At 42.1% G+C, this 19651-nt stretch overlaps 1 protein-coding gene across 23 annotated transcripts in view; it reads right to left on the bottom strand.

The window, feature by feature from the left end:
* Positions 1 to 385: 385 nt before the first annotated feature.
* Positions 386 to 19651, bottom strand: part of pdgfc (platelet derived growth factor c) — a 114970-nt gene continuing 95704 nt past the window's right edge. For 21 of the 23 annotated variants that reach the window (XM_086222192.1, XM_086222189.1, XM_086222186.1 and 18 more), the window contains 5 exons: positions 16572 to 16764; positions 11315 to 11495; positions 3102 to 3309; positions 2684 to 2904; positions 386 to 1551 (listed from right to left, as the gene is read on the bottom strand). In XM_086222192.1, the coding sequence (XP_086078318.1) occupies positions 1438 to 1551; positions 2684 to 2904; positions 3102 to 3309; positions 11315 to 11495; positions 16572 to 16714 (867 nt within the window). In that variant the 5' untranslated portion in view covers positions 16715 to 16764 and the 3' untranslated portion in view covers positions 386 to 1437. Of the gene's footprint in view, positions 1552 to 2683; positions 2905 to 3101; positions 3310 to 11314; positions 11496 to 16571; positions 16765 to 17148; positions 17320 to 19651 lie in introns of all 23 variants that reach the window. The other 2 variants (XM_086222181.1, XM_086222170.1) reach the window with 2 other exon arrangements.

The raw sequence follows: 19651 nt of genomic DNA on the forward strand, positions 1-19651 counted from the left end.
TGATTCTTCTTATATTACGGTGAAAACTGACATCTCAAAATACACAGTCATTACAGTAAGTCATGTAAATATGAGAATTTGAAATATTATTGTATTCAAATATGTGCCACACGCATATTTTGTCTTTTAGGCAGGTTTTGTATTGTTGTTGTTTTTTTTAAATGATCTTTTCCGTCATGAGTGAATGTGAATGAGGCAACATTGTCAAGCCCTGAGTACCGCTTCAGTGGGAGGGGACTTCATAAATACAGTCAATTTATCATTTTTATAGGTCTTTAGATTCATCCAGCATTCAAAACTGTGATTATTATGTGGTGTTTTACATAACTACCCCCCCCCCCCCGCCGCACCATTCACTAATTCGGATGGAACCCCCAGTAAGAAATGAAAGATTTTATTTCTGAATTTCAGTACAATGAAATATACAAACAGTTGTTGTGAAAAGAGATAAATAACTGACTTAGAGAGAATGAAAAACATCCGTGAAACACTGAAAATACAGAGTTACTAACAAAGAAAACTGAGGCTAACTTCACTGTACAATGTGGCAACATTTTGGACCTAAATGTCCTTTTCAGTAAACAAATAAATATGTGATCTGAACAGTCTCAAATGTAGCAACAACTGCTTGACGCTCGACATTCCTGAAGCCAGCAGATTTGACACAAGCATTGCTGAGATGGGTCAAATAAAAAGCTGTGATGAACGAAACCCGGCAATGTGTGCAACTTTCATCTTCTCCTTGAGACTCTTTGGTAGAAAAAGGGGCGATCGTACAGAAATGAAATGGAAATCAACTATTTACACGCACCGTCTCATTCGAAAGGTGTTTATGTGATAACACGACTGCTTTTCCCTCAAGTGAAATCGGTGGTAAAACAATCTCGGAGCAAAGAAATACTGCTCATGAAAAAGCACCTTTCTTTGTCTTCTAATAATAGAGGAAGGCCGCTGGAGCCAGATCACTTATAGATATAAAAAAAGTACTTGAAGAAAGAAGTTCCCATTTTCCATGACACTATCGGCCCACGCTGGCTGAACTTAAAAAAAAAATAAAAAGACCTCAAGAAAAGGAGAGAGGAGGCAAAAATGCCCCAGTGCCAAATACAGTTCTTATCTCTGAGGAGCTGAAGAAATCCTCTTCAGAGCACATACTGGAGGTAATAGTCCAGATCTGCTCCAGTGAATTTTTGTCTCTCTACAATGCACTCAGAGCACAGCATTGGTATTCCACAGCAGTCAGATCAATTCAGAAGATTTATTAGATTCCAGCCTGTTCTACTTCATCCAATTAGCGAAAAGGACAACAGGATAAAAAAAGAGAATCTTGTTAGCTCCCGGTGGAAGTGGATGAGATGCAGAACATTGCAACAGCGGCGCAGGTTCATTCCCAACGTCCCGCGTGATTCCAGTGGCAGCTATTACACGTTTCTGGGGTCAGTCCCAGTCATCTTTACACACACAGGCGCACTCTTCGTGGTGCTCCAAGGGCACATCAGTCATGGACTTCTGCAGACCTCTGCCTCCACTTCGGTGTTTCAGCAGTAGAACCTGCCAAAAAAAAAGAAAGAGGGATGCTTGACTGAACAGCTGCTCATCAAGCATTGCGGAACCGTGCAGTCAGGCGGCATGTACTCACCGGGTAATTAGAATTTAAGAGCATTTATTTAACCATATATTTCTGTAATTACATGTACCGAAGTAGAGGGGCATTTGGAAAGTGTATACCTCCGCCAAGGTGACCTCAGCCAAAGCCAAAACCAATGTAAAAAAAATAAAACACCATTTTTCGCTGCGTCTGCTCTAAAATTGAACGGGTTCTTCCTTGGCCCATGACACATCGCTCCACCACGTTTGGTGAAAATGGGCCTCGTAGATTTTATGTAATCCTGCTTACATCACATGGTGGAGGGGGAAAAAGAAAAAAAAAAACAAAAAACAAGGCGTCAAGAATGTCTCTAGATTGTAATTTGAAGGCCTACAGTCACAGAATAATGCCCCTAAAATATATACAGCATTTACTTCTGTTTGTTAACAAAAAAACATTTCCTTTCAGCATTCTATTAATTCAAGTGTTTATGTTTTACAGCCTCTGTGTTACTTCCTAAACTGAGATTATATCTCCCTGGCAATTTGTAAACTGCTCAGCCATCAACTGGATGACACAAACATACACCGGGCCAATCGTTCATAAAACGTGTGTGCAGTGTTGGAGTAACCGAACATGTATGATGCAAGGCTGTTGGCCTTGGCGGAGCTCCGTACGCTGTGGGCCCGACGACGTGTTTTTTCACGAGATTTTCTGATAAAGGATTTCTCTTTGGATTATTGTTGGCATCACTTGGGCTACTCAGACATGTGAGAGGGGTAGGAACGCAGCGGATCCTACCACGGTAATCACCACACACTTTATTGTTATTAGTATTCCAAGGGAAAATATTTGAGTTCTTCTGAAAATGTAACATTTTTTCATAAAGCCCCAGATCATAATATGCTTATCTTGACCCTGGAATATTTTCCTCCACAGAGAATAGGTTTAAAAGTACAAAGACTATTTGACTCAAAAGAAAACCTCACAGTTTGGAAGCTTTTTCTAAAATAAGCACATTTTCCTGTAATTAGATGCAGTAATGTCATTAAAACTGTGATTATCCATTATTTTTACAGTCAGATTCTTGTTTACCTCGTGGTATTTCTTGGTGACCCTTGCGGGAACACACTGGCAGTCGTAACAGCGGTGAGAGCAACAGGCGCAGTTTCCACCGCAGCGCTTCACCAGGAGACAGCTGGGCCAGAAAATGGCATCTGTCCTCTTCAGCTCCTCACGCAAGGACACGGAGAAGTTACGTGGAGTGCAGCTGTACAGCTGAACTTCCTCCCTCAACAGATTGAGATCGGCTCCTCCTCGAAGACACAGGAGAATCACAGTCCTGTCATTTTAAAACTCCGGCGCCTCAAAAGTTTTACAGCACAAACACCACTCTCAAGTTGATGCTGAACTAAAACTTGAACCATACTTTAAAAAAATGTCACAATTATATTGAATTCTTTATTACTTATTCAATCGTGATAACACGAAAGTTGAGATAAATGCGTTCTACCTCTTGCTTTCTTATTGTGGATGAAGGATTTTCCTAGCACATGCCATGTGGGTTTGTACAACTCTTCCATATCCAGCTGCCATCGATCCGGCTCCAGGTACTTCATCACTTCCTCCACTGTGTTCAGCCCAGCGACAGCATCCGACAACTCCTGAATACCCTGCAGGGATGAAGGAAGCTTTGCTGGACCCTCGGCTTCCGATGCGCTCTGCAGGAAAACCAGCAGATAAGATGAGGAGAGATAAAACACCAATGTAATGTGCAACATTCTGCTGCCAATTAGGACGGGTTTGTTCAGCTCCCCCCCCCCCCCTTACCGGAGCACAATCAACTCTTTGTTGGCGATAAATCCTGTCACAAACCACCTTCATTTCTTAAACATGATTTTTCTTCTCTACCAGAGCTGCATAATATCCTCTTGTCTAATCACATCCAAAATTATTTATATAGCCTGAAATCACAGCTTGTGCCATCTGTCAACTCTTGATTACTCACAACTCCCCCAACATCATGAAATCTGCAGGAGCCTTCCTGTCTTCCAGCTTTAATATACTATTATTTCTATGTTCCAAACACAAATGAAATTACTGCATTGATCATGTTTCCTTGGCAACGTTTTTAAAAGTAGGGAGTAGTTCTGTTTTCAAATCAGTAAATATACAGTGTGTGTTATTACCAGGAGGGATTACGTGGGTTGTTTTTTGTTTTTTTGCATTATGCACACACTTGACGCAGCGCCAAATCAGCAGAGAACCAAACACTCCCTCTGGGAGTGACGCACCTGCAGCTGGACGACGGTCGGCTGGAGCTCCGTCCCTTTTAAACGCCCTCATTTAACATATATCAGCCGTTTACTTGAGATTTTGGAGATGAGTCAGGTTAAAAATACAGCAACAAGAAAATTATACACCGGGAACAATTTTATGCAAAAATGTGCCTTTTTGATTAAAAAAAAAGCGGAAGCGTATATTAAATATTAATTATGGGCAAAAGGGGGAATAAATTGGGTTCATGTTCATAGTTTGTAATTAAAAGGAGTTAAACAGAAGCCGTGCCTCTCCAGCCAGCTGATACCCGATCACATCTCTCTGTGTGGGTTGTGGGAATGTGTGGAGGCACAAAGCCCCTGATTAGCACAGACATTTTACCAGAAGGCTTTTTCACACTGGACACTTGATTTAATAACTACTTCGACCGTATGTGAGAGCTGACAGACGTAGAATACCTATAGATCAAATGTTTTATTCAGTGGTTGGAACTGGTAGGTCAGTTTTCATACAAGCCAGGGGGAATGTTCAGGGAGAAATGGGTCAGTTGTGGGATACATTGACATGGAGTGACAAATTATGTTAAATTGTCAAATCCCATTAAATCTCTGTCCCCTCCTCTGCTTACTTTGTGTTAGCACATTTGTATGTTTAGCTCCTGTAGGTGGCAGTCTTATTTGTTAGAAGCTCCCAGCCCGCGAGGCAACAGCACAGAGTCAGAGAGAAGATGGATACCTGGGTTGTTGGTCTTCCCAGGAGAGAAGAGGCTAATCTGTTAAACCTTTCAGTCATGTGACATTGCGTTTGTCCAACCTGTCAGCGGGCTGGCCTCTCTAATCTCACGTGACTGACAGGTTGAAGGCAACACTGTGACACGTACAAAAAAATGGGGAGCGTTGAAAACATCAGTTGCTGGCAGCTGGGTCTTTAAGCTTCGGAGTGGCAGCAATGCTTGAAAAGAAAAACAAATGATTGCAGGAATCTGTCTCTTCCCTTTGGTGACTTCTAGCGAGGAATTAGTGAGGGATCCGGTGAGAAATGAGGGTTAGAAGAGGAAAAGTTCCTGTGTAGAGGCCTGGGTATTGGCTGGGTAAGGCTTTGTGTCGCTATTCTGCTTATGGCTACTTAAGGTATTTGTGGCACTGACAAAAAAATGTGGATTAAAGGAACATTCCAACGTTTTGGGACATACGCTTATTTGCTGTCCTCCCTGGAACCAGACAGGAAGATGGATACACAAGTCTGCTGTGTGAGAATTAGGAACACTGACTTATCTTTTCCTATGTATCTGATTCTAAAATTGTCACAATATCTGATTGTTATTTCATAACCAATGCAATGCACATGTTATGCAGTTATACTTGTTAGGGCGATGCGTCACCGTTTATCCACTACCATTCAGTGTGCTAAGCTAAGCTAACTAGCTTCCAGCCTGTATCCACTTATATCTACCACGTCTGCTTAAGGGGAGGACGGCAAATGAATACGAATATTTCCCAACAAGCACTTCCCTTTAAGGGGCATGTTCATTTTACAAGGATAAAGTTTATCCGTTGAGCTCATGATGCATATGCAGATATTTTTGCTAATCCTGTCAACATCTGGGTTCATCTCAGATTCATAAAATCCAGATGCTGTGCAGATGGAACACGCCACTACACACATTCAGTACTTTACTGTTCATACAGCCCCTACACCAGAATTGAAACTGTGTCCCTCAACTGGATCTCAAGGTCAACAAAAAAATGGAAAATCATTTTCACACCCCCCCCAACCCCGTTAGTTTTAGTATAATCCTGCTGACAGACAGACTAACAAACAAATGGCAGTGAAATTACCTTTGGCAAAGGTAATAAGATGCCAGTGGTTTGACATGGTTGCACCACAAGCTGAAAAATACAGCTGATGCACAGCTGTGTTCATGCCACAGATGTGACTCATTTTAATGAGACCTGCCTGACAACCACGGCGCATATCTTTGGTTTGTCTAGCACCTACTGAGAGAAAAAAGACACGTGAAAGACGCAGACACTGGACCGGTCATAGCGCCACGGAAGCACCACTGGGAGTAAACTGAAGGGTCCCTTCTCTGAGCTGAGCTGCATTTGCAGACAACAGAGGAAAGTGTTGATTCTAATTAGTCGTAGAGCCTTGGCAGCGTCTAACACGTGCACTGGAAGCCATTAACAGGATGTGAATTTTGACAGTGCAACACTCCCCCAATTAGCAGTAAACTTGGCTGTGGATAGTGATGCAATCCTCCAGAGACACATCAAAAATGGTGAGAATAAGACTAGAAGGAGAAGCTGAGAACTTCCATTTAATAAATTCAAGAACAAAGCGCTGAAAGGGACCACCAACACACGGTGAATGACTATAGGACGACGCATCGGCGGTGGTTAGCTTGGCAGCTTCAACTGATTACAATGGAAGCAATCTGAGACCAGAATTGACACTTTGTTTGTTGCCATTTTTGCTTTAACAAGGCAGTTTGAATGACAACATGGTCAATAGCGGTCTCATAGGCTGTCTACAATGGGGAGAAAGAATTAGGAACCAGCAACTTTTGAGGAAACAGTAGATATGTTGAAAAAAAAAAAAGGAAATGTGCATTTGGGTTTTTTTTTTTTTTTTTTAAGCAAATAAGATAGGGAATGCCTCCAGAAGATGGCGGTACAGGCAATGTTACGCATTGCTGTGAAAACTGAGAAGAAGAAGAAGAAGAAGAAGAAGAAAGAGAGTGAGAGTGAAGCGTCAGCAATAGAGGTCTTGAGAAATTGTGCTTGGCTTGATACACCTTGGAACTCTGAGGTCAGAACCAGGAGTGATGTCACACCCAAGTTAAATGTGTTCCAAAGCAAGAAGTGGGAAATATAATAATAATAAAAAAATAGCAATAAAAAACCACATGTTGTTGATGCCTCGTGTGTTTACAATGCCAGCTGATGATAACAACAGTTTGTGTGGTATTTTGTATCCTATGAGTAGTCACAACAAGTCAGCGGTTCAAATGTGAACAGCGCTGCGTTACATAAATGTGAAATTTCAAAATGGGAACCCCCATTTCCGAGTTCAACTGGAACACAGCATTATTTTTGGTTGCACAAGCTGTAATTGTCTCAAGTACCAGCTATGGACATGTTGAATGCTGTCCAGAGACAAAGACCATGTTTTATAACGCTGGTGGAGACGTGAACAGCCAAAACACCTGTCAATCACACCAGGTGAGGATACAGCAGCGCTTGTTCAAAAAAGGCAAACGCCACCTCAAGCCAGCGGGGGTCTTGTTCAAATGTTCCAACTTTTCAAATGCCCCACTTCAAAGTGCTAATCAAAATATGGTGATGGGAGCGTGACAGCAGTTGACTTTCAGGGGAGCTCATGTCCTTGTCAGGGGAGGTGTGACGGCAATAAGGAGGACTGAACACCAGAGGGAACGGTTTCAACGGTTTGGGGGACGAGGCTTGACTGACACGCCGAGGTCCATCTGTCCAGCGACCACTGCAGCTCATATCGGCTACAACTACAACTGTCTTTCAGTCTTAAAGGGCACAAACTGAACCTGGTGGATATTTTGGCCTCAACTCAAATCCGGACTGTCATTTATGATGAACTTTCCTGTTGGTTGCAATTTTAGTCAGTCTTTTATGAAGAAATTAGCTGAGCCAGCAGCCAAAGGCAGACGGAGCGGAGGATTCTGTCCTTAAACAAACATTCTGAAATATGTGGAATTGTGAGTACTGGCTATACATAATCCATATGGACTGCATCAGAGACTATTTGACAGAATCTAATAAATTGTACTGTTTTCTCTGGGTTACACAAGGTTAAATGAAAGTGCAACAGCTCCAGCTCTCTTTTCTCATAGAGAGTACAACCGCAAAAATTTATTTTTGGTGACTAAAATGACAGGTTCAGCAAACTATGTTGAGATGACAATTCTGAAATAGCTTCTTAAGAGACCTCTGCGTAACAATGTCTTCTCTTTCACATGGAGTTGCAAACCACTTCCTTGCACAAGAGAGCTTTGATTAAGCAACTGCTGTGCGTGAAAAAAGTGCTCCCCCCCCCTCACTATCCACCACACGCTGCTATTGAGGTTGCTGTAAAAACAGACCTCGGTTTTATCATGCTAACTGTACGACTCCAGCGTGGCTCTGCTATCGTTGCCATCTGCTAAACGTTAAGTCCGAAACCTCCTCCTCTGTCCCGTTTCCGTCTTTTCAACTTTCTCTTTTCACATTGTAAATTTTATATGTTTAGCTTTTGCTTTTATGCAGATAAACATGGCGTGGTGAGTGAGGACTGATTTACATCACGAAAGTGTAAAACTATCCTCAGTCCTTTAACATAAATAAAGCTGGTGCATTGATCTTGTAGCCAAAGGAGCAGTGCAGTTTAATTCAGGATCAGGACCTCACAGAGACAATGATTTATGTTTTATTTGCTCCTTTAACCCACAGCACCCACCACTCAACAACTCTGGTGCCCCATTCAACAGACTCATTCTCTTCTGTGTTTTAACAACCTCTTCGCCTTGGCCCCGAAGCTTTCCCAAAATCTCGTCCTATGAATTACAGACTGTGCCTTATTTTTCCCCCTTCCATTGCATGGAAGTGGTGGGGAGGAATTATTGCTTGTTTAAATATAAACTAAAGTGCTGGCCCCTGCGTGGCACGAGGTTCCAGTAGCTGCTTGACCACAGAGGAAACAGAGTGCTGCTGTTCTAGCGCTCCGCCTCTGTCGGAGGAAAGTTCAAAGAGGAGCCAGACTGACTGTGCAGGGGCCAAAACTTCCTTTTCTCCTCATGGTTTCCTCACCTTCTGGTGTTGAAAATGAAAGACAAACTCAGTCTCCAAATCCATCATTCAGTCAGTAGCTGATATTTGAAAGTGGAATAACTGTATTCCACTGTGTTTATCTTTTCAATTCAGATATTTTGGGTACATGCAGGTACATACAGTCACCTGGTTTATCTGATGAAAAGGGCAGACACAAACCTTTCACCTTAAAGCCTCCAAATTGTATTTTGTGACATTGTGACTTATTGTTCATGCCTCCATCCATCCATTTTCTATAGCTCTTATTCGTTAAGGGTCCCGGGGGTGGAGCCTATCCCAGCTGACATTGGGAGAGAGGCGGGGTTCACCCTGGACAGGTCGCCAGTCCATCGCAGGACCATCAGGGGCAATTAGGGGTTCGTGCTCAAGGGTACTTGGACATGGTCACCGGGGGAAGTGAGGATCGAAACCAGTGACCCTTCGGTTCCGCGTAGCCTCTATTGCAGAGGTGTGTGTTGTCTGAGTGCTGTTTAGTATGCACCATATTTTCAATCCAATCTAGTCACATTGCTATTCTTTTTCTCCATGGCCTTCAAATTTGTATTGTTATTTATGTCTATTCTGTATAAACTGTATCCACAGTTTCTCATCTTTTTGTTTTCCCCCTCATCAGAACTGGAGCACAGCCTTGATCCTCAGCATGACACCCAGTACGTCTTCAGCATAACAAGGATTCTTCTAGAGTCAGTATATGTGCTTCTATGTCAGAAATGTTGTACTGTTTTTTTTGGGTGGGGGTGAGGGTGCTGCGATACCATATATAAGGAATAAAAAGAACAGGAAAGCTTTTGTCGGATTTCACTGCGCTGCAGGCAATTATGGATTAATGAGGAGTAGAGTTGTTTACTCAAAGAAGAGTGAATGGAAATGACTTGACAGGTTCAAACACGGTAGTCGTCATCTCATCAGTTTATCTCCAGGCTTTTGTCAGTGAAGGAGGCAGGGGTGAAGGGACTTCGAGTGTATTGCATTATTGCATGTTTGTGTGTGTGTGTGTGTGTGTGTGTGTGTGTGTGTGTGTGTGTGTGTGGTCTATAAAGAAAGAAAAAAACAGTCAGAAACAAACATTTTGTCAGCATTTGTCTGAGGCAGTCCAAATATAACCACATGGGTTCTGTTCAAATTTAACTGATGAGACAAACAGAAACCTAATCTCTGCTGCTTCTATTTGTAATCTCACTGGTCAGTGTGAAAAATTGTATTTATAAGCCTTTCAGCTTATAAATACATGAATTGTTTTTGTCCCAGCAGTCAGCAGTCCTGCTGGTATATTTTTAATGCGTCATTCCAGATGCTCGCTCAAACTGTCTCACATCATTTGGATTCCTGGAGATATTAGCTCCTCTCGTTGATAACTACTTATAATGACACTCTTTCATGCTGTAACTGTTCCATGGATTTCTGGATATGATGGTTGTGCTGCACAAAACTCTGGGTCTCCCAAAAGGTCAAAAAGGTGAATGGAAAAAGTTATAAAAGTCTCTATTATAGGCAAAGAAAATAGAGAAATCATATAAAAATGTTCCGTTGGCAGATATAGTGCTAAATATAGAGTAAAATGGGACACGGTAAAATGCACATTAGAGCGGATATTACTTTTGGACCTCTGAACGAGAGGATAAAACATGAAAAGAGAATAAGACCGGCAGACACTAGGGTGACCATTTTACACACAAAAAGCACTTCCATCTCTTAATTCCTTCTTTCATTTCAGGGGCTTCAATAAATCTTCTGGGGGGTCAAAGGACCGTTATGTGAATGATGAGACTCTTATTTTTCTCCACCACAGTCACAAGCAACACCATCAGTGACATTTAGCCGCCCTGCTTTTCGGGACCGTCTGACTCAACCTTGAGAGACAGGACAGGTTCCAGGACTGGATAGTTTTATATAGAACACTAATATAGGACATAACAGTCTGATTACTTGAAAGTGGAGACAATGTTCTACTGGAAAAAAACTTGAAAATGACATTTTCAAACCACTAGATATCTGCTGTCTACAGCTCCAGGCAGTTGGATTCATATATTTCATCTCCTCCATGGTTCATTAAATACAATTCATCGTTAAATGAGAGCTTAGCATATAGTTTAATAATAAGCGCTGTCACTGAAGACTTTTTTGGACATTTTTTTTTTCTGTGTAAAAGCTGTCTGTGTATTTTTTGTTGTTTCATAATCAAAATAAACGCAGCTGCACTGTAGCTGAAATGTATAACTGCAAATGAAGAGGCTGTTAGACTGTTTACATGGGGAAGGTTTGCTGACTGACATGATGGTTACGCACGAGTCCAAACCCTTATACATAAAGCACGGACAATGTGATGAATGTATTACCAGGTTCTTTGTGTAGGTTTCTTTTCATTCTGTACTGTACAGAAACTGTTGCAAGAAATTGCTTCAAGAAAGACACATCCAGCACGTGTGTCTGCTGTCTGGGACAGAATTCATGCATGTTAACCGATCCAGAGGAAGATGTCTCTGCACATTCTTCATGTCCCTGAAGTCAGAGAACTTGCAACATGAAGACGGAGAAATAATGTGATACTGCAAATCTCTCAAATGACAACTTACAATGAATATTTTCCACTCCTGACTATACCTACCACAGGCAGAGGGGAGTAGCGGATGCAGAAACCTGGCTCAGATGGGAAGTACTCATCCGACATGAAGCGGATCCTGATCTGACTGCCTTTGGATACGTGACTGGACGGTGCTGACTGTGACCCACACCAGCGACCCAGGATGTTCTTCTCAGTCGGCTCCTCGATCTCTACAAAATCATACCTGGAAGAGGGGAAGAGAGACAGAGCAGAAAGGACTTTACCACCACTTGATCCACTTCAACACTACATCCCTAGTTTTAAAAGGACTGTGAGCTCCAGGCTCAGTTCATGAATCCTTCTGACAGGAAGACAGACTTCCATAGACTTGCACGCTAGTTGCACTTTGTCACCATCACTGCAGTGCTGTTTCCTCTGCTCTGCTTTGCCCCTCTGAAGGAATGATTGTTGATACCAATGTAACTAACCAGGGAAATAAAGGCTTAACCAAATTTAAAAAGAAAAAAAAAACATCCTCAACAGCAGGCTACAGTTTCTTAGCAGTGGGCGATGAATGAAATTTGTCTCTGTTATTTATTGTCTGTATTAAATCAAGGGAAGAGAAAAAGAGGATTGCTTGTATGGATGCTCGGCCTGGTTGACAGTGCAGTATAGCAGCAGCTGCTCTTACTTCGTAGCATTTATGGCTGCTGATGCAGCCTTCTGACAGACCTATTACACTGATGCAACATGTTGTCACTGAAATACTGTTTTAATTAAACCTGAACTAGTTATACTGCATGTTGACTCTGGGACAGCTCCAGGCCTCTTTTACCTGAAGAGCTACATAAATTCTTTGTGGAAAATTTGTAAAATTCCCATTGAAATTGTTTTAACTGGATAGACTGCTGCTAAATTGAAATGCAAAATTAAAAAAAAAAATACAGAAGGTAAAGATTTATGATGGAAATTGGCAAATCCTGCAGTTTTTTATTTTGTAACCTGCTGAGTATTCCAATCCTGTTTACATTTCCATGCTCAGCAACTCTCTTCAACCACAGAAATGATTCATGTAATTTGACTGCAACAGATGCTAAATTCAGCAGTATTTTAATATGTTTGTATTTATGTGTGTGGCGGGGGGAAAAAAAGGCTTTGGCAGTGAAGCAGCTCCTCCAGAGGCTGTGTCGATGTGTCGTTGAGCAAGATACCGATGCTCCTGCCAACCCATGATACTGGTAAACGTGAAGTACAGAAGCGTACATAGCAACACTCCAAACTGTCTGGTGTTCAAGGCCAACATCGACTCATCTCAGCACTTAAGTCACGCAGTTCACAAGTTCAGCTTTTATTATTTATACCTGTGTGTGTGTGTGTGTGTGTGTGTGTGTGTGTGTGTGCGTGCGTGTGTGCGTGCGTGTTGTGAGCGCGCAGTGCCTTCACTGCATTCAATAAAGCCCTGTTTCATTGACTCTGCAATCTGAAATTAATCAGTTTTCCATTTGCATCCACAGACACGCTAACCTCTCATTCAGCGCTGCCAATGGGGATATTTGGATTTCAAGGACATTGTTTACATTTTGCACAGGGTTGACAGATTCAGTTCAAGCCTGCCTTTCAATAAAACAACATGGAGGGACATGCGGCGAGACTAAAAATGGATTTCCTGTGATGTTAAATAAACAGAAGTGGCGGGGTGTCAATAACTTTACTGACTCCGCTGCCTTTGGAAAGTTATGCAGGAGCATAAATAAACTTATTGGGGGGGGAAAAGTGGAATTTTGCAAAACTTTATTTTCATAGATTCATATAAAGATAATCGTGTCTAAATGTATAAATGTTAGACTCAAATAATGGTGAAAACATTTTCTGGTATAAATGCATACCAGACTGACATGAATATAAAAAGGATTTTTGGAGTGAGATAAAACATCAGTTTTGCTTCCCTCTGCCTGCTTGATGGTGGTCAGTAAAGAGGGAAGCTTCCATCTCCAAATCCTGCCCCCCCCCCCGACAGCTCCAGAGCTGAGACAGATGGTTCATCAATAATGTAGGAAGCCCCGATCATTACACATCGCCATGTGTTCGCCATGTCGAACAGCGGTTTATTAGCTTCACAAATGCACTGACATACATACCAAACTGTTGTACAGTCACAGTGAGCAGAATCGTCTTCAGCACAAATAGAAAGGATTACCTCCCAGTACACCGCCAATAAAACATGTTTAGTATTCACAAATCTCTTCCCCCTGCATAGTTTGCAGATTGGTTGCATAAACACTGTTTTTAGTCATCTCTTTTCAGACGAAGACAGAAACCCTAGATGGCTTTCTGAGAGCAGTCCTGTCTGTGAGACGTCAAGCACGACTCTGCTGCCATGCCAACCGGCAGCAAGACCAGTCCCTCTCCAATATGCCTCTCCTCCAGTGGATTTGGTAAGAATGCTTTTCATCGTGCCACAGACAAACAGAATAGCAGATGAGCATCTCAGCTATACAGCTTCTCTCTGTCTGATGTTAGACTTTTCGCTCCGGGGTTCGCTACTACAGTCGAGCACATCTCCCACGCGTGTTTGTTTTAACCATTGCTATGAATCAGTGGACAGCAGATTACAGTTACTGGCATCACATTGTGCAGCGACATGCCGGCAACATATCAATAATATGAGTGTGTTTTTTGTTTTGTTTTTCCCAGTCAGAGCATCGGAATGAAAGGGAGCATTTGTGAGTAATTTTTTAAACAGACATTAAAGATGAAGTAGCTATGCAGACTAGGCCAGAGGCGTGTGCATGGGACAGAGAGTGTGTGGGCATGAGAGAAAGAAGGGAGAGGTAGAAGACGCGTGGAAAGACTAGTGTGTCTGTTCCTGCTTGTGATTACATGCTGCATTCATCTGTCTGCCAGCCCTGCCAAGAGTGTGTATCTTGGGATCCAATCAAAACCTGTTGGGCCTCAGCTGGGGTGGGATAGGGTGGGGTGATGCTTGGCTGGTGGGGTGGGGGTTTGACTTGCATGACCCTGGAAAAGGATGTTGTTATTTTCTGAGGACGCTGACTAGAGCAGACTTGTAAAAGCAGGACAGTACAAAAGCTGTCAATCTGCACCCTGCCCCACTGTGGAACTTTCCCTCACGGGGTTTTGACAGCAGCTTCATTCGTCAACAGGCACGCGGCCCACCACAGAAGTATGCGGGGTTCAAATTACCTGCTCTCCTTTTTTTTTTAAAGTTTTTTTTTCTAATAAGCATCAGTACATGGCGCTACACAAACAAGACTTATGAATTAAGAGCTTTAAAGTCAATGAAATCAGATGCAAAACCAACTCTCAAAAGCAAAATCAGCATTGGAATTGCGACCTGTCTGCACAGTCAAAAGAGTGATTCATGGTCACATCTTTCTTCCATTTATATTGAGGTAATTTCTCATACATGTTTATTGAGCTCTGCCATGTCCAACATCTAACCTTGTCAGCCTTGTAGGGAACTGCTATTCCCCCTGTCACCCATTAGGGGGCTCTCCAGGAATAACTACGGAGGTTCCCCTCCCCGAGTTCTTCCCCACCATCCCCTGATTTCTCTCTTTCATGATAAGCAATTAAAACACTGAGCATAATGCACTGAGGGTGATTGGATCATGAAGAAGTTTCAACTGAATGACAACAGACGCAAATGCCGGTTGTAATTGAAAGTGGGCTTTGTAATAAAATACACCTACTGCATGTATTACAGTATGTGTTTATGAGTTGCGTGTTAATAGTTGAGAGTGTGTGTGTGTGTGTGTGTGTGTGCGCGCGTGTGTGTGTGTGTGCGCGCGTGTGTGTGTGTGTGTGCGTGTGTGTGTGCGTGTGTGAGTGAATGGGGGTGGGGTGGGGTTGTGTTTTGAGTGTCCACTGCAAATATCGACAATATCAGGTAAAATATGCTGGTGTGTGTGCCACGGCATCACCAGTACAACAAATCACTCTGCAATGTTTTCAATATTCACGAGCTGCCACAGCAGACCACAGGCAATTTCACAAATGGCCACACTCCTGACTCTAAATCTTTGAAGATGGACGTCAACACAGACAGGACACATCTTTACCTTCTCCCAACATGGATCAGGCATGCCAACTGGGGAGGCCCTCATTTCATGAGTGCTGGCCAAGCAAGAGGAGGAAACCCCTCATGAGACACAGTGCCCCGTTAAAGCTGACAGCTCCGGCTCGGTGATTATCCTTTCATCAAGAGGAATTGTCTTTGAGGTAATAAACACTTACGACCTTCACCAAGGAGGTCATGACTCCGGTCGCTTTTGTCTGTCAGTTTATTTTGTTTCATCACGCAAAAATATGGGGCAGATTTTTACCAAACCTGGTAAAGTGGGTCGATCAGATCCACCTCCAATTTGGACAGATCCACCTTAAAGTGATAGTTCACCCAAAAACAAAAATTCAGTCATTATCCCCTCAACCTCAGACTGATGGAAAACAGGGTGATGTTTCTCTAGACCACAAAATACTGCTGGAGTTTCACAGGAAAGAGTCTTTCATTAATTTTCCAAACAACTGAGGTGAATGGAGACCAAATTTCTTACATAATAAAACCATAAAACGCCTCCAAACTGCCCGTCTGAGGTCATCCAATGTTCCTGACCACTGGCCTCCACGTGCCAAGTTGGTTTGAAAAACATTCCTGATGTCACGCAAGTCAAGTTGCAGGCTACAGTGAGCGGATGAAAAATTAATTTTCATTTTTGGGTGAACAACCCCTTTAAGAAGTTGATGATGGGTTAGTTTGACGTCTGTGAGTTTTTATTCGTGTTACCGTGGCTAGATGGAAATCTTGATATTCCACCATAAAACAAGGTTGTAACTGGACTCCACATAGTCATAGCGCCGCCTAGTGGTTACAGGAAGTCTGATCCAACACCGTATTGCATCTGCATGACGTTCAACAACATAATACATAGTAAGTGTGTGTTCTCTAGCTCCCCCCAGTGGGCAGAGGACCACAGCGTCTGTTGCCAGGACACCTCGTGAGGTGTTATGGAGTGAGCTAGCCGCTGGTTACTGTTACACAGGCACACTGATCACTATATGCATGGTGTTATAAATCAGTCAAAGAGACATCTCCTCTACTATCAATAAGCTACAGACACGCAGCATCAGTCTGGCTGCGTAGAGACACACTGATAAGATCAGAATCATAAATACTTTATTGATCCCCGGGGGGAAGCTGAAGAGTTGTTGCCACATATTTGCAGTATTCTTCCTTTTATAGTCAAAACAGTACTGAGATCTGCTTGTATCACAGAGACACCACTATCTTGTGTGTTCTTACTTGCATATTCCGTCTTCAGGGTCCTCCAGACCAAACCTCTCATCAAATGTGAGCTGAATCCTCATGTTGTTTGTTGCCACTAGTCTCCAGACCAACATGGTATTCCTGGGATAAGTGTGTGGGAAGTCTGGGCTGTGAACCATTCCCTCTCCAGACACAGTTATAATCTTCTCCTGTTGGGACTCTTGCACTCCTAGAAGAGAGAGAAACAACAACAAAGAGTAAAGCAATGCTGTCTTCAAACGTTTCTCTGCTAAGCTATAAAGTGCATTATGGAGGAGTTTTGCTCTTATTGGTTTCCCAGGTTCGGACTTTACTGTGTTCACCTCCGAGAAGGTGACGTTTTCACCTTTGTTCGGATGTTAATAGGATTACAAACGTTATCATTTTCAGTGAGACATGTTGGAGGGTACTAAACTACGTGCTCCAGGATGGAATTAACTATTGAACATGAGAGTTCAATGTATAGGCCATCTTCATTAATGAATGTACAGTGTATTGTGCACGGCTGTGTGTTGAGTCACATATCCCTATGAAATTCAAATACTAAGTACTTCTAAGGAACACCTGGTTTTACCTCCTCATGAAGCCATTAATGCCCACTAGGACCAGTGGCTGGGAGGTTTTAATCACAGTGACAAAGCTTGCTGCTCCCTCCTTCAGGGCTTCATCAGACTCTGTCACTTTCACAAGAGAAATTGCCGGGATATTTCCATCGGAGCCATAATGAAAAAATCCTCCAGCCATTCTGATCATGCAAAAAAAAAAAAAAAGAGGTTTCAACCAAGTGAATTATGTTCAAATACACCTGACATGCAGAATTGTCACTGACTTTATGCTTAATTTTCTCTTCACTGGAGGATTTTGTCTCTGCATCTACAATATTTAATGTGGCTCAGCACAAACAGGAGGTCACATTCCCCTACAACAAATGAGGAGTTATGCTTTCAGCCAACCCAGTGTCACTGCAGTTCATTTAAATGTCATGCAACTCAATCCACTGATTCATGTATGGACACACATTTCCTTTTTTCTTTCATGACTATCAGCATGACTTCAGTCGGAAGGATCATTCACGCTTTCAGAGAGTTTTTTTTTTTTCCATGTTAAAGTTGCATCATGGCATCATGGAAACACTGCCAGTGGAAATCAATCAGGATGTGGTGAACATACAAAATCCCTGGTTCGACAATATAACACTATGGGTGGTGGTTAATGGTGTTTTGTAGTTTATAAAACTCTCTTTTCACTTCATTTCACTGATTATTTCCCGGCAACAGCATCTTGAAATTAAATTCACTGTTGGAAAACAACAATTTCTGAAGAATCAATACTATTAAGGTCTGGTTAGGGTTATGCAAGGTTAGCACAACCTTCTGTCTTGGCTTCTAGTACATAAGGTGGTCATCAAGACTTGAATGGGAACGTCTCCTGCTGTAAAGTTAGATGTTTGTTGGATCCAGTGCGCTCCACTCCTAATATCCTTAAATGTGTTTGCGGCCACAAATTTCGCTGCTTCCTAAAGCGTTGATGTCATGCCTGATACAATTCCTCTGCATTACTCAAAGGAATCTAAAAATTAAGTCCTTGTGTTGTATGGCGGGTAGTTGATAAAGACGCAAAATACTGCATTTGAGGTGCAAACAAACATTGTCGCTGACTGTTTCATTCAGATTTAGTGTTCAAATTCAACTATCAGCGCTCTCATACTATAATGGCAGCATCACCTAAATTCTGCACTGCTGTATAATATTGGTTACGTTATTTCATGTCCTCCGGCTCTTGGTTATTTGAGGCTGGTGTTTAATTTTAGAACCATGACGATATTTCTGTCTTCATTCAAGCCAAGTGAATGTCTCACCGACGGAGGAACCAGCAAGGGTCTAATATTCTCTGGAAGTGGATTTTGATGATGCAAGCACAGATGAGTAACCTTTTCTTGGGAAAACAATGTGAATGAACACATTCATATATGAGACACATTGGGCCGCCATAAATTTGATTTCAGGATGTGGTTCATGCCCAGTAGGGTGATTCATTCTAAGGTTATTTGCTTGCACTACAAACAAAAACACAGACAGGTCAAGTTAGTGCCAAATGTTCGCGCTGTATAATTTCAAATAACCACTCCAAGGACAACAGAGGTGGTTGGTTAAAAAAAAAAAAAGAAGTGACCCACTAAAGTTGGGTATCAAAGCCAATTCCTGATTACAAGTCAGAAATAATTTGAATAGAATGCTGAATAAAAGCACATACTGTATACATTTAATTCCTTTGCCTCAAATTTTTTTTTAAATCATTTGATTTATACAGGCTGTTTTTATTCGTTGTTACCTTCTTGTATAAGCCCCATAATCATGAGCCAGGAGGGAGAGTTTGGAAAATACCCAGCTGGTGACAAAACTAGGTGTTTTGACAAGATGCCAGAACATTTTCAGCTGTTGTTATTGATTTATTTTTATATTTTTGTCCATAAAATTAACCAGACCTGAATCACAGTGTTGTCAAAACTATCGTAAAATATTACAGTTTCCACAGAAAATAAAAGGCATTTAGCTGTGTAGACACTCTCACTCTGACCTTAAACTCAAACGCATGGAAGGTGAGGCAGATGCACCAGCCAGGAGCTCTGTGTGTTCGTATGTGTGTGTTCCCATCTGGATAACTTGGATAGATGAGGTTTTACAGGAGATTTTTTTGACTGTGCACCAAAAAAATATTGTGTTTAACTTATTGATTAATTAAGATATCAGATGTGAGATAAGATTCCATTATTCCAGAGAATAATGGAAATGAGACTGTGTCTTTGTACTGTAGGACTTGGATGGCTGAGAACCAAAGTAGAGAAGTAGTCCAGCTGAGTCTCTGGAGGCCTTTTGGAAGTGTAACCACCAACTCTCTAACCATACCAACCTAATATACAGCACTTTGAGTGGTTGGTTTACTAGAGAAGTGTCGATTTACCATAATTGGTTGAAACCAGCCTGGAAACAGGACCCGGCCTGATGTCACCCAACAAGAACCAACATTCTATCAAGATACCATTCAAAGACAGACAAGTGTTTTCCCCTGGCATCCTG

The sequence above is a fragment of the Aulostomus chinensis genome, chromosome 13, assembly GCF_037954235.1.
Source record: "Aulostomus chinensis isolate RoL2024-O1b breed Wild chromosome 13, RoL_Achi_v1.0, whole genome shotgun sequence".
Classification (NCBI taxonomy): Eukaryota; Metazoa; Chordata; class Actinopteri; order Syngnathiformes; family Aulostomidae; genus Aulostomus; species Aulostomus chinensis.